Here is a 12596-nt window from a genome sequence, read left to right on the forward strand (position 1 = left end):
TTGCAAGTTGTTTCTTTCTTTGAAATCTCGCTCTTCTGGAGACCCTGCTCAGCAAGTCAAGATTGTTATATCTTTCCTGCGGGGTGACCCTCAGAATTGGGCATTTGCATTGGCACCAGGGGATCCTGCGTTGCTCAATGTGGATGCGTTTTTTCTGGCATTGGGTTTGCTCTATGAGGAACCTAACCTAGAGATTCAGGCTGAAAAAGCTTTATTGGCTCTCTCTCAGGGGCAAGATGAAGCAGAAATATATTGTCAGAAATTTCGGAAATGGTCGGTGCTTACTCAGTGGAATGAGTGCGCCCTGGCTGCAAGATTCAGAGATGGCCTTTCTGAGGCCATTAAAGATGTCATGGTGGGGTTCCCTGCGCCTACAGGTCTGAATGAGTCTATGACTATGGCTATTCAGATTGATCGGCGTTTACGGGAGCGCAAACCTGTGCACCATTTGGCGGTGTCTTCTGAACAGGCACCTGAGACAATGCAATGTGATAGAATTCAGTCCAGAAGTGAACGGCAAAACTATAGGCGGAAAAATGGGTTGTGTTTTTATTGTGGTGATTCAGCTCATGTTATATCAGCATGCTCTAAACGCACAAAAAAGGTTGATAAGTCTGTTGCCATTAGTACTTTACAGTCTAAGTTCATTCTGTCTGTGACTCTGATTTGTTCATTATCAGCCATTTCCGTCGATGCCTATGTGGATTCAGGCGCTGCCCTGAGTCTTATGGATTGGTCATTTGCCAACTGCTGTGGGTTTAGTCTGGAGCCTCTGGAAGTCCCAATTCCTTTGAAAGGAATTGACTCTACACCTTTGGCTATGAATAAACCTCAGTACTGGACACAAGTGACCATGCGTATGACTCCCGTTCATCAGGAGGTGATTCGCTTCCTGGTACTGTATAATTTACATGATGTCTTAGTGCTTGGTCTGCCATGGTTACAAACTCATAACCCAGTCTTGGACTGGAAAACGATGTCTGTGTTAAGCTGGGGATGTCAGGGGGTTCATGATGATGCACCTCCGATTTCTATCGCTTCATCTACTCCTTCCGAGGTTCCGGTATTTTTGTCTGATTATCGGGATGTTTTTGAGGAGCCTAAGCTCAATTCGCTTCCTCCTCACAGGGATTGCGATTGTGCTATAGATTTGATTCCTGGCAGTAAATTTCCTAAAGGTCGTTTGTTCAATCTGTCAGTGCCAGAGCATACTGCTATGCGGGATTATGTTAAGGAGTCCTTGGAAAAGGGACATATCCGTCCATCTTCGTCCCCTTTGGGAGCAGGTTTTTTTTGTGGCCAAAAAAGATGGTTCCTTGAGGCCTTGTATAGATTACCGTCTTTTGAATAAGATTACAGTTAAATATCAGTATCCTTTGCCATTGTTGACTGATTTGTTCGCTCGCATTAAGGGGGCTAAATGGTTCACTAAGATTGATCTTCGGGGTGCGTATAATCTTGTGCGGATAAAGCAGGGTGATGAGTGGAAAACCGCATTTAATACGCCTGAGGGCCATTTTGAGTATTTGGTGATGCCTTTTGGACTTTCTAATGCTCCTTCTGTCTTCCAGTCCTTTATGCACGATATTTTCCGTGAATATCTGGATAAATTTATGATTGTGTATTTGGATGATGTTTTGGTTTTTTCGGATGACTGGGAGTCCCATGTTCAGCAGGTCAGGAAGGTGTTTCAGGTCCTGCGGGCCAATTCTTTGTTTGTAAAAGGTTCAAAGTGTCTCTTTGGAGTCCAGAAGATTTCTTTTTTGGGGTATATTTTTTCCCCTTCTACTATTGAGATGGATCCCGTCAAGGTTCAGGCTATTTGTGACTGGACGCAGCCTACATCTCTTAAGAGTCTACAGAAGTTCTTGGGCTTTGCTAATTTTTATCGTCGTTTCATAACTAATTTTTCTAGTGTTGTTAAGCCTTTGACGGATTTGACTAAGAAGGGTGCTGATGTTGCTGATTGGTCTCCTGCGGCTGTGGAGGCCTTTCAGGAACTTAAGCGCCGGTTTTCTTCTGCCCCTGTGTTGCGTCAGCCAGATGTTTCGCTTCCTTTTCAGGTTGAGGTTGATGCTTCCGAGATTGGAGCGGGGGCGGTTTTATCACAGAGAAGCTCCGATTGCTCAGTGATGAAGCCATGTGCGTTCTTTTCTAGAAAGTTTTCGCCCACTGAGCGGAATTATGATGTTGGTAATCGGGAGCTTTTGGCCATGAAATGGGCATTTGAGGAGTGGCGTCATTGGCTTGAGGGTGCTAGACATCGTGTGCTGGTCTTGACTGATCACAAAAATCTGATTTACCTTGAGTCTGCCAAGCGTCTGAATCCTAGACAGGCTCGTTGGTCACTGTTTTTCTCCCGTTTCGATTTTGTGGTTTCATACCTGCCAGGTTTAAAGAATGTGAAGGCGGATGCTCTTTCTAGGAGTTTTGTGCCTGACTCCCCTGGAAATTCTGAGCCCACTGGTATCCTTAGGGATGGGGTGATTTTGTCGGCTGTCTCCCCAGACTTGCGACGTGCTTTGCAGGAGTTTCAGGCGGATAAACCTGATCGTTGTCCGCCTGAAAGACTGTTTGTTCCGGATAATTGGACCAGTAGAGTCATCTCCGAGGTCCATTCTTCTGCGTTGGCAGGTCATCCTGAAATATTTGGTACTAGAGACTTGGTGGCCAGGTCTTTTTGGTGGCCTTCCTTGTCGAGGGATGTGCGTTCTTTTGTGCAGTCTTGTGAAGTTTGCACTCGGGCTAAGCCTTGCTGTTCTCGGGCCAGTGGATTGTTGTCACCTTTGCCTATTCCGAAGAGGCCTTGGACGCACATTTCCATGGACTTTATTTCGGATCTCCCTGTCTCTCAAAAAATGTCCGTCATCTGGGTTGTGTGTGACCGCTTTTCTAAGATGGTTCATCTGGTACCCTTGCCTAAGTTGCCTTCCTCCTCTGAGTTGGTCCCTCTGTTTTTTCAGAACGTGGTTCGTTTGCATGGGATTCCGGAGAACATCGTTTCTGACAGGGGATCCCAGTTTGTGTCTAGATTTTGGCGGACGTTCTGTGCTAAGATGGGCATTGATTTGTCCTTTTCGTCTGCATTCCATCCTCAGACGAATGGCCTCAGACGAATGGCCAGACGGAACGAACTAATCAGACCTTGGAAACTTATTTAAGGTGTTTTGTTTCTGCTGATCAAGATGACTGGGTTACCTTTTTGCCGCTTGCCGAATTTGCCCTTAATAATCGGGCTAGTTCTGCTACCTTGGTTTCTCCTTTCTTTTGTAATTCGGGGTTTCATCCTCATTTTTCCTCTGGTCAGGTGGAGCCTTCTGATTGTCCTGGAGTGGACATGGTGGTGGATAGGTTGCATCAGATTTGGAGTCATGTGGTGGATAATTTGAAGTTGTCCCAGGAGAGGGCTCAGCAGTTTGCTAATCGCCGTCGCCGCGTGGGTCCTCGACTTCGTGTTGGGGACTTGGTGTGGTTGTCTTCTCGTTTTGTTCCTATGAAGGTCTCTTCTCCTAAGTTCAAGCCTCGGTTCATCGGTCCCTATAGGATCTTGGAAATTCTTAACCCTGTGTCGTTTCGTTTGGATCTCCCGTCATCGTTTGCTATTCATAATGTGTTCCATCGGTCGTTGTTGTGGAAGTATGAGGTACCTGTTGTTCCTTCGCTTGAGCCTCCTGCTCCGGTGCTGGTGGAGGGAGAATTGGAGTATGTTGTGGAGAAGATCTTGGATTCTCGTGTTTCCAGACGGAAACTCCAATATTTGGTCAAGTGGAAGGGTTATGGTCAGGAGGATAATTCTTGGGTGGTTGCCTCTGATGTTCATGCTGCTGATTTGGTCCGTGCATTTCATAGGGCTCATCCTGGTCGCCCTGGTGGTTCTCGTGAGGGTTCGGTGACCCCTCCTCAAGGGGGGGGGTACTGTTGTGGATTCTGTTTTTGGGCTCCCTCTGGTGGTTACAGATGGTACTGGGTGACTTGTGTTCTCTGCGGTCTCTGGTGTCCACCTGTTCTATCAGGATATGGGAGTTTCCTATTTAACCTGGCTTTCTTGTCATTTCCTCGCCGGCTATCAATGTAATCAGTGTGTCTTGTTACCTCTGCTTCCCGCTTCTGTATTCTTCAGGACAAGCTAAGTTTTTGATTTTCCTGTTCCACGTTTTGCTTAATTTTTGTCTTAGTCCAGCTTGCAGATATGTGATTCCTTTTTGCTGGTTGCTCTAGTGGGCTGATATTACTCCTCATGTTCCATGAGTTGGAACATGAGTTCAAGTAATTTCAGGATGGTTTTTTGTAGGGTTTTTCGCTGACCGCGCAGTTCACTTTTGTATCCTCTGCTATCTAGCTTTAGCGGGCCTCATTTTGCTGAATCTGTTTTCATAACTACGTATGTGCTTTCCTCTCATTTCACCGTCATTACATGTGGGGGGCTGCTATTTCTGTGGGGTGTTTCTCTGGAGGCAAGAGAGGTCTGTGTTTCTTCTAATAGGGAAAGTTAGTTCTTCGGCTGGCGCGAGACGTCTAGAATCATCGTAGGCACGTTCCCCGGCTACAGCTAGTTGTGTGTTGAGGTTCAGGATCGCGGTCAGCTCAGTTTCCATCACCCTAGAGCTTGTTTTGTTTTTTGTGCTTGTCCTTTTGTGATCCCCTGCCATTGGGATCATGACAGACACCTACATAGACAGGGTGAGATGAGGCAGTCGTATGGGAGTGCAAGACACTAAATGTGCGGTTAGAAAGGTATGAGGAGATCCAGGAGTTGGCAAGGGCTTTGATGATGCCAAGGGAAGAGAGGGTTTGTAGTAAGAGGGAGTGGTTGACTGTGTCAAAGGCCGAGGACTGATCTAGAAAGAGGAGTATAGAGAATTGTCTGACAGCTTTGGCAGTAGGTAAATTGTTAGTCATTTTGGTCAGGGTGGTTTCAATATGGACGCAGAGGTTGGGTTGGGACATTATAAGTGTATGGGGGCCAAAATAGGACAAATGATAAGTGTATTAGGGCCAAAATACAGAACATTATACGTGTATGGGAGCTAGAATGAGGAACATTATAATTATATGGAAACTGGAATAGAGGAAATTTTATGTATTGTTAGCAAATTAGGGAAAGAGTAATATCAGTGTTTTGTAACAAGGAATGATTGACTTTAGATTTATTATACTATTACATGACTGTGACAAGTTTGTATTATTACAAAATAATGGTATAGTAAAATTGAACTTACTCACTTTCAGTGCAAATTGGGCAACATCCCTTTCTATTCAGAATTTTCCCCTGCAAAACAGAACCACATAGAAAAAAAATAACAATATGAATAATAAAAAAATCCTAAATTTCACATACTTGGGTAGCTTCTATTGATCTCAAGTTTTGCATATTTCCTTATAAACACAATTGAACAAAAATTAAATATTTCAGCACAGCCTTTAAAGCTATCAGAGATACTATGCGATACGCCGATGTGAAACACACATGGTGCATAGTTAGCATGCCATTAGGACAAGCCGGGAGCATTTATAAAACACATTTTCGTTGTAGTTGGAAAGGCTTGACATTTCCAAAACAAATCTTTAAATATGTTAGCATCTGCATCCTTTCAGCTCAATTTTTACCATTGCAAATTAAAAGGAACCTGTCACCAGGTTTTGTCGATACCAGTTACGGCTATCGCCTTCCGGGGCTTATCTACAGCATTCTATAATACTGTAGATGAGCCCCTGATCCGACCTGAAAGAGAAGAAAAATAAGTTTTATTATACTCCCCAGGGGGTTGGTCCAGTCCGATGAGTGTCGCAGGTCCTGGTCCGGTGCCTCCCAGCTTCTTGTGATACCGTCCTCCTGCTTGCTTCCTGGCTCCCTGGCATCGCACTCCTGCACAGGCGTACTTATCTGCCCTGTTAAGGGCAAAGCAAAGTACTGCAGTGGGCAGGCGCCGGGGAAAGGTCAGAGAGGCCCAGCGCCTGCGCACTGCAGGAATTTACTCTGCCCTCAACAGGACAGATAAGTACGCCCGTGCAGGAGTGCGATACCGTGGAGTCTGTGAATCAAGCACGAGGCCGGCATCGCAAGAAGAAGGGAGGCACCGGACCCGGACCTGCGACACCCACCGGACCGGACCACCCCCGGGTTAGTATAATACAACTTATTTTTCTTCTCTTGCAGGTCAGATCGGGGGCTTATCTCCAGCATTATAGAATGCTGTAGATAATCCCTGAAAGGCGGTGGCCATAACTTGTATCAGCCAAAGCTGCTGACAGATTCGCTTTAATTTCTATTTTTATATAAATAAGTACTTTAATAATATTAGTATTAAAATTACTGAAATATGCAAAAAATATTTTGCAGTGAGTTATTTGGTCACTGTATATCATACTGTACATAAAAGGTTGAAAGGTCCTCCCCCACACTACCATCACCACCTGATGGCCACTATGTGGTAATTGTGACACATGGGGAAACCAATGTTTGCTATGTATCACTTTTATTAGTCCTGTATTAGATGCAGCTGTTTTTACTCCTTTTTACAACAGTAAGTAACAATGAACTGGGACATCACTATACTTTGCATGTTTGTACTCTGACATCAATATTTACATTATCCCTTTATTATGAGACTTTGTTATTTCTTCTTGTACTATGACATCACTTAGTCATTAGTTGTGATATCACTTTGTTTTCATCTCTGTTCAGTGACATTGCGTATCCCAATACTGTGGCATATCACTGCGTGCAATAAGCTTTTCCTATTAATGTGTTTATTATGCATGTACAATTACATCATTGTATTTGTTTTTCTTGTTTTTTTACAACACTTTGTATAGTCTATAATGCTTATTTTAACCCATATGTTTTTATTATAACTATGTTGTCTGATTGCTGTGTTTCTATGTTTTTATTATTATACTGCAACGGGGTCTGTTCCGCAGGACTGGCGCATAGCAAATGTGGTGCCAATATTCAAAAAGGGCTCTAAAAGTGAACCTGGAAATTATAGGCCAGTAAGTCTAACCTCTATTGTTGGTAAAATATTTGAAGGGTTTCTGAGGGATGTTATTCTGGATTATCTCAATGAGAATAACTGTTTAACTCCACATCAGCATGGGTTTATGAGAAATCGCTCCTGTCAAACCAATCTAATCAGTTTTTATGAAGAGGTAAGCTATAGGCGGGACCACGGTGAGTCATTGGACGTGGTATATCTCGATTTTTCCAAAGCGTTTGATACCGTGCCGCACAAGAGGTTGGTACACAAAATGAGAATGCTTGGTCTGGGGGAAAATGTGTGTAAATGGGTTAGTAACTGGCTTAGTGATAGAAAGCAGAGGGTGGTTATAAATGGTATAGTCTCTAACTGGGTCGCTGTGACCAGTGGGGTACCGCAGGGGTCGGTATTGGGACCTGTTCTCTTCAACATATTCATTAATGATCTGGTAGAAGGTTTACACAGTAAAATATCAATATTTGCAGATGATACAAAACTATGTAAAGCAGTTAATACAAGAGAAGATAGTATTCTGCTACAGATGGATCTGGATAAGTTGGAAACTTGGGCTGAAAGGTGGCAGATGAGGTTTAACAATGATAAATGTAAGGTTATACACATGGGAAGAAGGAATCAATATCACCATTACACACTGAACGGGAAACCACTGGGTAAATCTGACAGGGAGAAGGACTTGGGGATCCTAGTTAATGATAAACTTACCTGGAGCAGCCAGTGCCAGGCAGCAGCTGCCAAAGCAAACAGGATCATGGGGTGCATTAAAAGAGGTCTGGATACACATGATGAGAGCATTATACTGCCTCTGTACAAATCCCTAGTTAGACCGCACATGGAGTACTGTGTCCAGTTTTGGGCACCGGTGCTCAGGAAGGATATAATGGAACTAGAGAGAGTACAAAGGAGGGCAACAAAATTAATAAAGGGGATGGGAGAACTACAATACCCAGATAGATTAGCGAAATTAGGATTATTTAGTCTAGAAAAAAGACGACTGAGGGGCGATCTAATAACCATGTATAAGTATATAAGGGGACAATACAAATATCTCGCTGAGGATCTGTTTATACCAAGGAAGGTGACGGGCACAAGGGGGCATTCTTTGCGTCTGGAGGAGAGAAGGTTTTTCCACCAACATAGAAGAGAATTCTTTACTGTTAGGGCAGTGAGAATCTGGAATTGCTTGCCTGAGGAGGTGGTGATGGCGAACTCAGTCGAGGGGTTCAAGAGAGGCCTGGATGTCTTCCTGGAGCAGAACAATATTGTATCATACAGTTATTAGGTTCTGTAGAAGGACGTAGATCTGGGGATTTATTATGATGGAATATAGGCTGAACTGGATGGACAAATGTCTTTTTTCGGCCTTACTAACTATGTTACTATGTTACTATGTTACTGTATTATGTATTTACTAATCCTACACTGTGATTTCAATATGTTTATTATCCATGTGTTGCGATATCATTTTGTGCATTATCCACATGTTGTGACATCATTATGTGATAGGTGTAAATATTTGAAAAGTAGGGGTTGCAGATATACTACATCTAGCTTTCTACTCTATTTGACCTTAAAAGGTATCTGTCAGCATTTTCTTTCTATGGAATACGAGAGTGGCATGATGTAGGGGCGGAGTGCCTGATTTCAGTTATGTTTCACTTGATTTCATCTTATCTATTTATCCTGAGCTCCACTGTTCCTTTTTAACTGCCATTTCTTAATGACTTTTCGATCTAAGAAAATGGCAACTTGAAAACGCTTTGCTATATACTTAGAACTTTCTCCTACTTTGTGGGCCTCCACCATTTTCATTTTCAGGGTGCTGCTTAGAAGAACTTATGGCTGCTGTTTTTTGGCACAAGGTTAGAGTAGGCTGGGTTTTTATAAAGCTGGGAAATTTGCATCATTTGGCCTTTCCTAATGATGATATAGAATAAACCTAAGTTTAACAGGCTAATTAACATCTGAATCCATGGTAAAAGTTATCTATGCACACAAATCTCCAAACTTTTGCATCAGCCCATTTTCGTTTTTGTAATTTTTAAAATGTAAAAAATGAAAACGGGTGCTTCTCACAAAATTAGAATATCTTCAAAAAGTAAATTTATTTCAGTGCTTCAATATAAAAAGAGAAACTCATATATTATATAGAGTCATTTAAACAGAGTGATCTATTCCAAGTGTTTATTTCTGTTAATGTTGATGATTATGGCTTAAAGGCAATGAAAATCCAAAATTCATCATCTCAGTAAATTAGAATACTTTATAACACCAACTCAAAAAATGATTTTAAAATCCGAAATGTTGGCCTACTGAAATGTATGTTCAGTAAATGCCCTCAAATTGATCAGGCTCCTTTTGCATCAATTACTGTTAGGGCTAGCAGAACGCACCAAATTATAAGAGAGACGGTATAAGGTGCATTCGCAGTCCACCGTGCAGAGATGGAACCTGCTGCTAAGTAATGACGGACTATATGGCGGTACAATGTGGATACACACACGGGTTAACTTCACCCTGTTTGAAGGAAGCAAACCCTGTTGCATCACAGGGCTGCGGTACCGCACCAAGAGCACAAGCAAGGAGTCTCAGGACTTTATCCCAAGACACAGGGTTAGAGTACGTTCAGACCACTTGCGCTCGACACCGCAACTGGGGTATCAGAGTAACTGAAAATATAATTTAAATGCACAAGAGTGCATGCTGTGCTGCTTTGGTGGATGCCACTAACCACCCAGACTTGGGACAGGAAACCGCTCTGATAGCGCACGGCGCCGCACTGGTGGTCACAGTAATTGACGCTGTATCGTGTGTTTAGTACTGATGGCTCTGTCGGGCGCTAGATAGCAAACATCCACCTTACACGAGCAGTCATACACAAGGCAGGGGATGATTAATGAGCGACTTTCACACATCAACACGCACACGATTTCAAGTATACACTAGTGCATGGCCATGCAGTCATACAACCCTTTTATAGCTGCAGCAAGTACAGGACCTTCCCAGAAGGACCAATGGGAGGCTGCCACAGAAGATGAGCACCTTCAGTACCTTCCTAGAGGACCAATGGGATTTGCTGCAGTATCTAAGCATGTGACCCTTGATCTCCAATGAGAGATCTTGCCCTGGGCATGCTCAGTATGTGAAAAGCAGGACTTAGTCCCAGAAAGACCTGCTCGCTGCTGAACATTGCTGGCTACAAGGACAGAAGCTAGAAGGGCAGTAGTAACCAGTTGTCCAGTATCAGCCTGAGTTAGACGCTGTGACCGATGTCTCCGCTGAGCAGTCTCCACTGCAGCTGGAGAAGAATGGGAGACCGCAGCAGAGATGATTCGAGATTCCCCCTGTGCAGAGGTGGGAACTCAACACCTAACAATTACTGCATCAATCCTGCGTGGCATGGAGGCGATCAGCCTGTGGCACTGCTGAGGTGTTATGGAAGCCCAGGTTGCTTTTATAGCAGCCTTTATCTATCTGCATTGTTGGGTCTGGTGTCTCTCATCGTCCTCTTCCTCTTCCTCAGGCGAGTTTGCTGGCAAATCAAGCACAGTAATAATGTTGTTTTTAAACCAGGTATTGATAATTTTGACAGTGTGGACATGTACCAAGTCCTGCTGGAGAAAGAAACTTCCATCTCCAAAAAGCTTGTCGGCAGAGGGAAGAATGAAGTGCTTTAAAATTTCCTGGTAGACGGCTGCGCTGACTTTGGTCTTGATAAAACACAGTGGACCTACACCAGCAGATGACATGGCTCTCTAAACCATCACTGATTGTGGAAATTTCACACTAGACCTCAAGCAGTTTGGAATGTGTACCTCTCCACTCTTCCTCCAGTCTCGGGAACCTTGATTTTCAACTTAAATACAAAATTTACTTTCATCTGAAAACAACACCTTGGACCATTAAACAGTCCAGTTCTTTTTCTCCTTGGTCCAGGTAAGACACTTCTGGCGTTGTCTATTGGTCATGAGTGGCTTGACACAAGGAAATTGACACTTGTAGCCCATGTCCTGGATACGTCTATGTGTGGTGGATCTTGAAACAACAACTCCAGTAGCAGTCCACTCCCTGTGAATCTCTCCCAAATTTGTGAATGTCCTTTTCTTAACTATCCTATGATAATGGGATTACTTCTGAAAAGTGATATCTACAGAACAGAAAGTGTCAGTCTATTGTGAGGCTCACTGACTATGACCATGTTAAGGAACTGAAACTCCTAAACCCTTCAACCAATTTTAATGTGGTTACCGTCAAATGAAAACTGAAAGTCTGGACTTCAACTGCATCTGAATTGTTTTGTTTAACCCCTTACCGGCATCGGACGTACTATACCGTCCGATGCCGGCTCCCCTGCTTTGATGCAGGGCTCCGCGGTGAGCCCGCACCAAAGCCGGGACATGTCAGCTGTTTTGAACAGCTGACATGTGCCCGTAATAGGCGCGGGCAGAATCGCGATCTGCCCGCACCTATTAACTAGTTAAATGCCGCTGTCAAACGCAGACAGCGGCATTTAACTACCGCTTCCGGCCGGGCGGCCGGAAATGACGTCATCACCGACCCCCGTCACATGTCCGGGGGTCGGCGATGCGTCTCCATTGTAGCCATAGAGGTCCTTGAGACCTCTATGGTTACTGATTGCCCGTCGCTGTGAGCGCCACCCTGTGGTCGGCGCTCACAGCACACGTGCAATTCTGCTACATAGCAGCGATCAGCAGATCGCTGCTATGTAGCAGAGCTGATCGTGCTGTGCCTGCTTCTAGCCTCCCATGGAGGCTATTGAAGCATGGCAAAAGTTAAAAAAAAAAGTTTAAAAAAATGTGAAAAAAATAAAAAAAACATAAAAGTTTAAATCACCCCCCTTTCGCCCCAATCAAAATAAATCAATAAAAAAAATATCAAATCTATGCATATTTGGTATCGCCGCACTCAGAATTGCCCGATCTATCAAATAAAAAAAAGTATTAACCTGATCGCTAAACAGCGTAGCGGGAAAAAAACTCGAAACGCCAGAATTACGTTTTTTTGGTCGCCGCGACATTGCATTAAAATGCAATAACGGGCGATCAAAAGAACGTATCTGCACCGAAATGCTATCATTAAAAACGTCATCTCGGCACGCAAAAAATAAGCCCTCAACCAACCCCAGATCACGAAAAATGGAGACGCTACGAGTATCGGAAAATGGCGCAATTTTTTTTTTTTTTTTTTTTTAGCAAAGTTTGGAATTTTTTTTCACCACTTAGATAAAAAATAACCTAGTCATGTTTGGTGTCTATGAACTCGTAATGACCTGGAGAATCATAATGGCAGGTCATTTTTAGCATTTAGTGAACCTAGCAAAAAAGCCAAACAAAAAACCAATGTGGGATTGCACTTTTTTTGCAATTTCACCGCACTTGGAATTTTTTCCCCGTTTTCTAGTACATGACATGCTAAAACCAATGATGTCGTTCAAAAGTACAACTCGTCCCGCAAAAAATAAGCCCTCACATGGCCAAATTGACGGAAAAATAAAAAAGTTATGGCTCTGGGAAGGAGGGGAGCGAAAAACGAACACGGAAAAACGAAAAATCCCCCGGTCATGAAGGGGTTAAAATTCAT

At 43.5% G+C, this 12596-nt stretch overlaps 1 protein-coding gene across 1 annotated transcript in view; it reads right to left on the reverse strand.

The window, feature by feature from the left end:
• Positions 1–12596, reverse strand: part of BMPER (BMP binding endothelial regulator) — a 398089-nt gene that overhangs the window by 147771 nt on the left and 237722 nt on the right. The window contains exon 11 of the mRNA XM_069730267.1: positions 5224–5269. Within this exon, the coding sequence (XP_069586368.1) occupies positions 5224–5269 (46 nt within the window). The remainder of the gene's footprint in view (positions 1–5223; positions 5270–12596) is intronic.

The sequence above is a fragment of the Ranitomeya imitator genome, chromosome 6 (genome assembly GCF_032444005.1).
Source record: "Ranitomeya imitator isolate aRanImi1 chromosome 6, aRanImi1.pri, whole genome shotgun sequence".
In the NCBI taxonomy this organism is placed as follows: domain Eukaryota; kingdom Metazoa; phylum Chordata; class Amphibia; order Anura; family Dendrobatidae; genus Ranitomeya; species Ranitomeya imitator.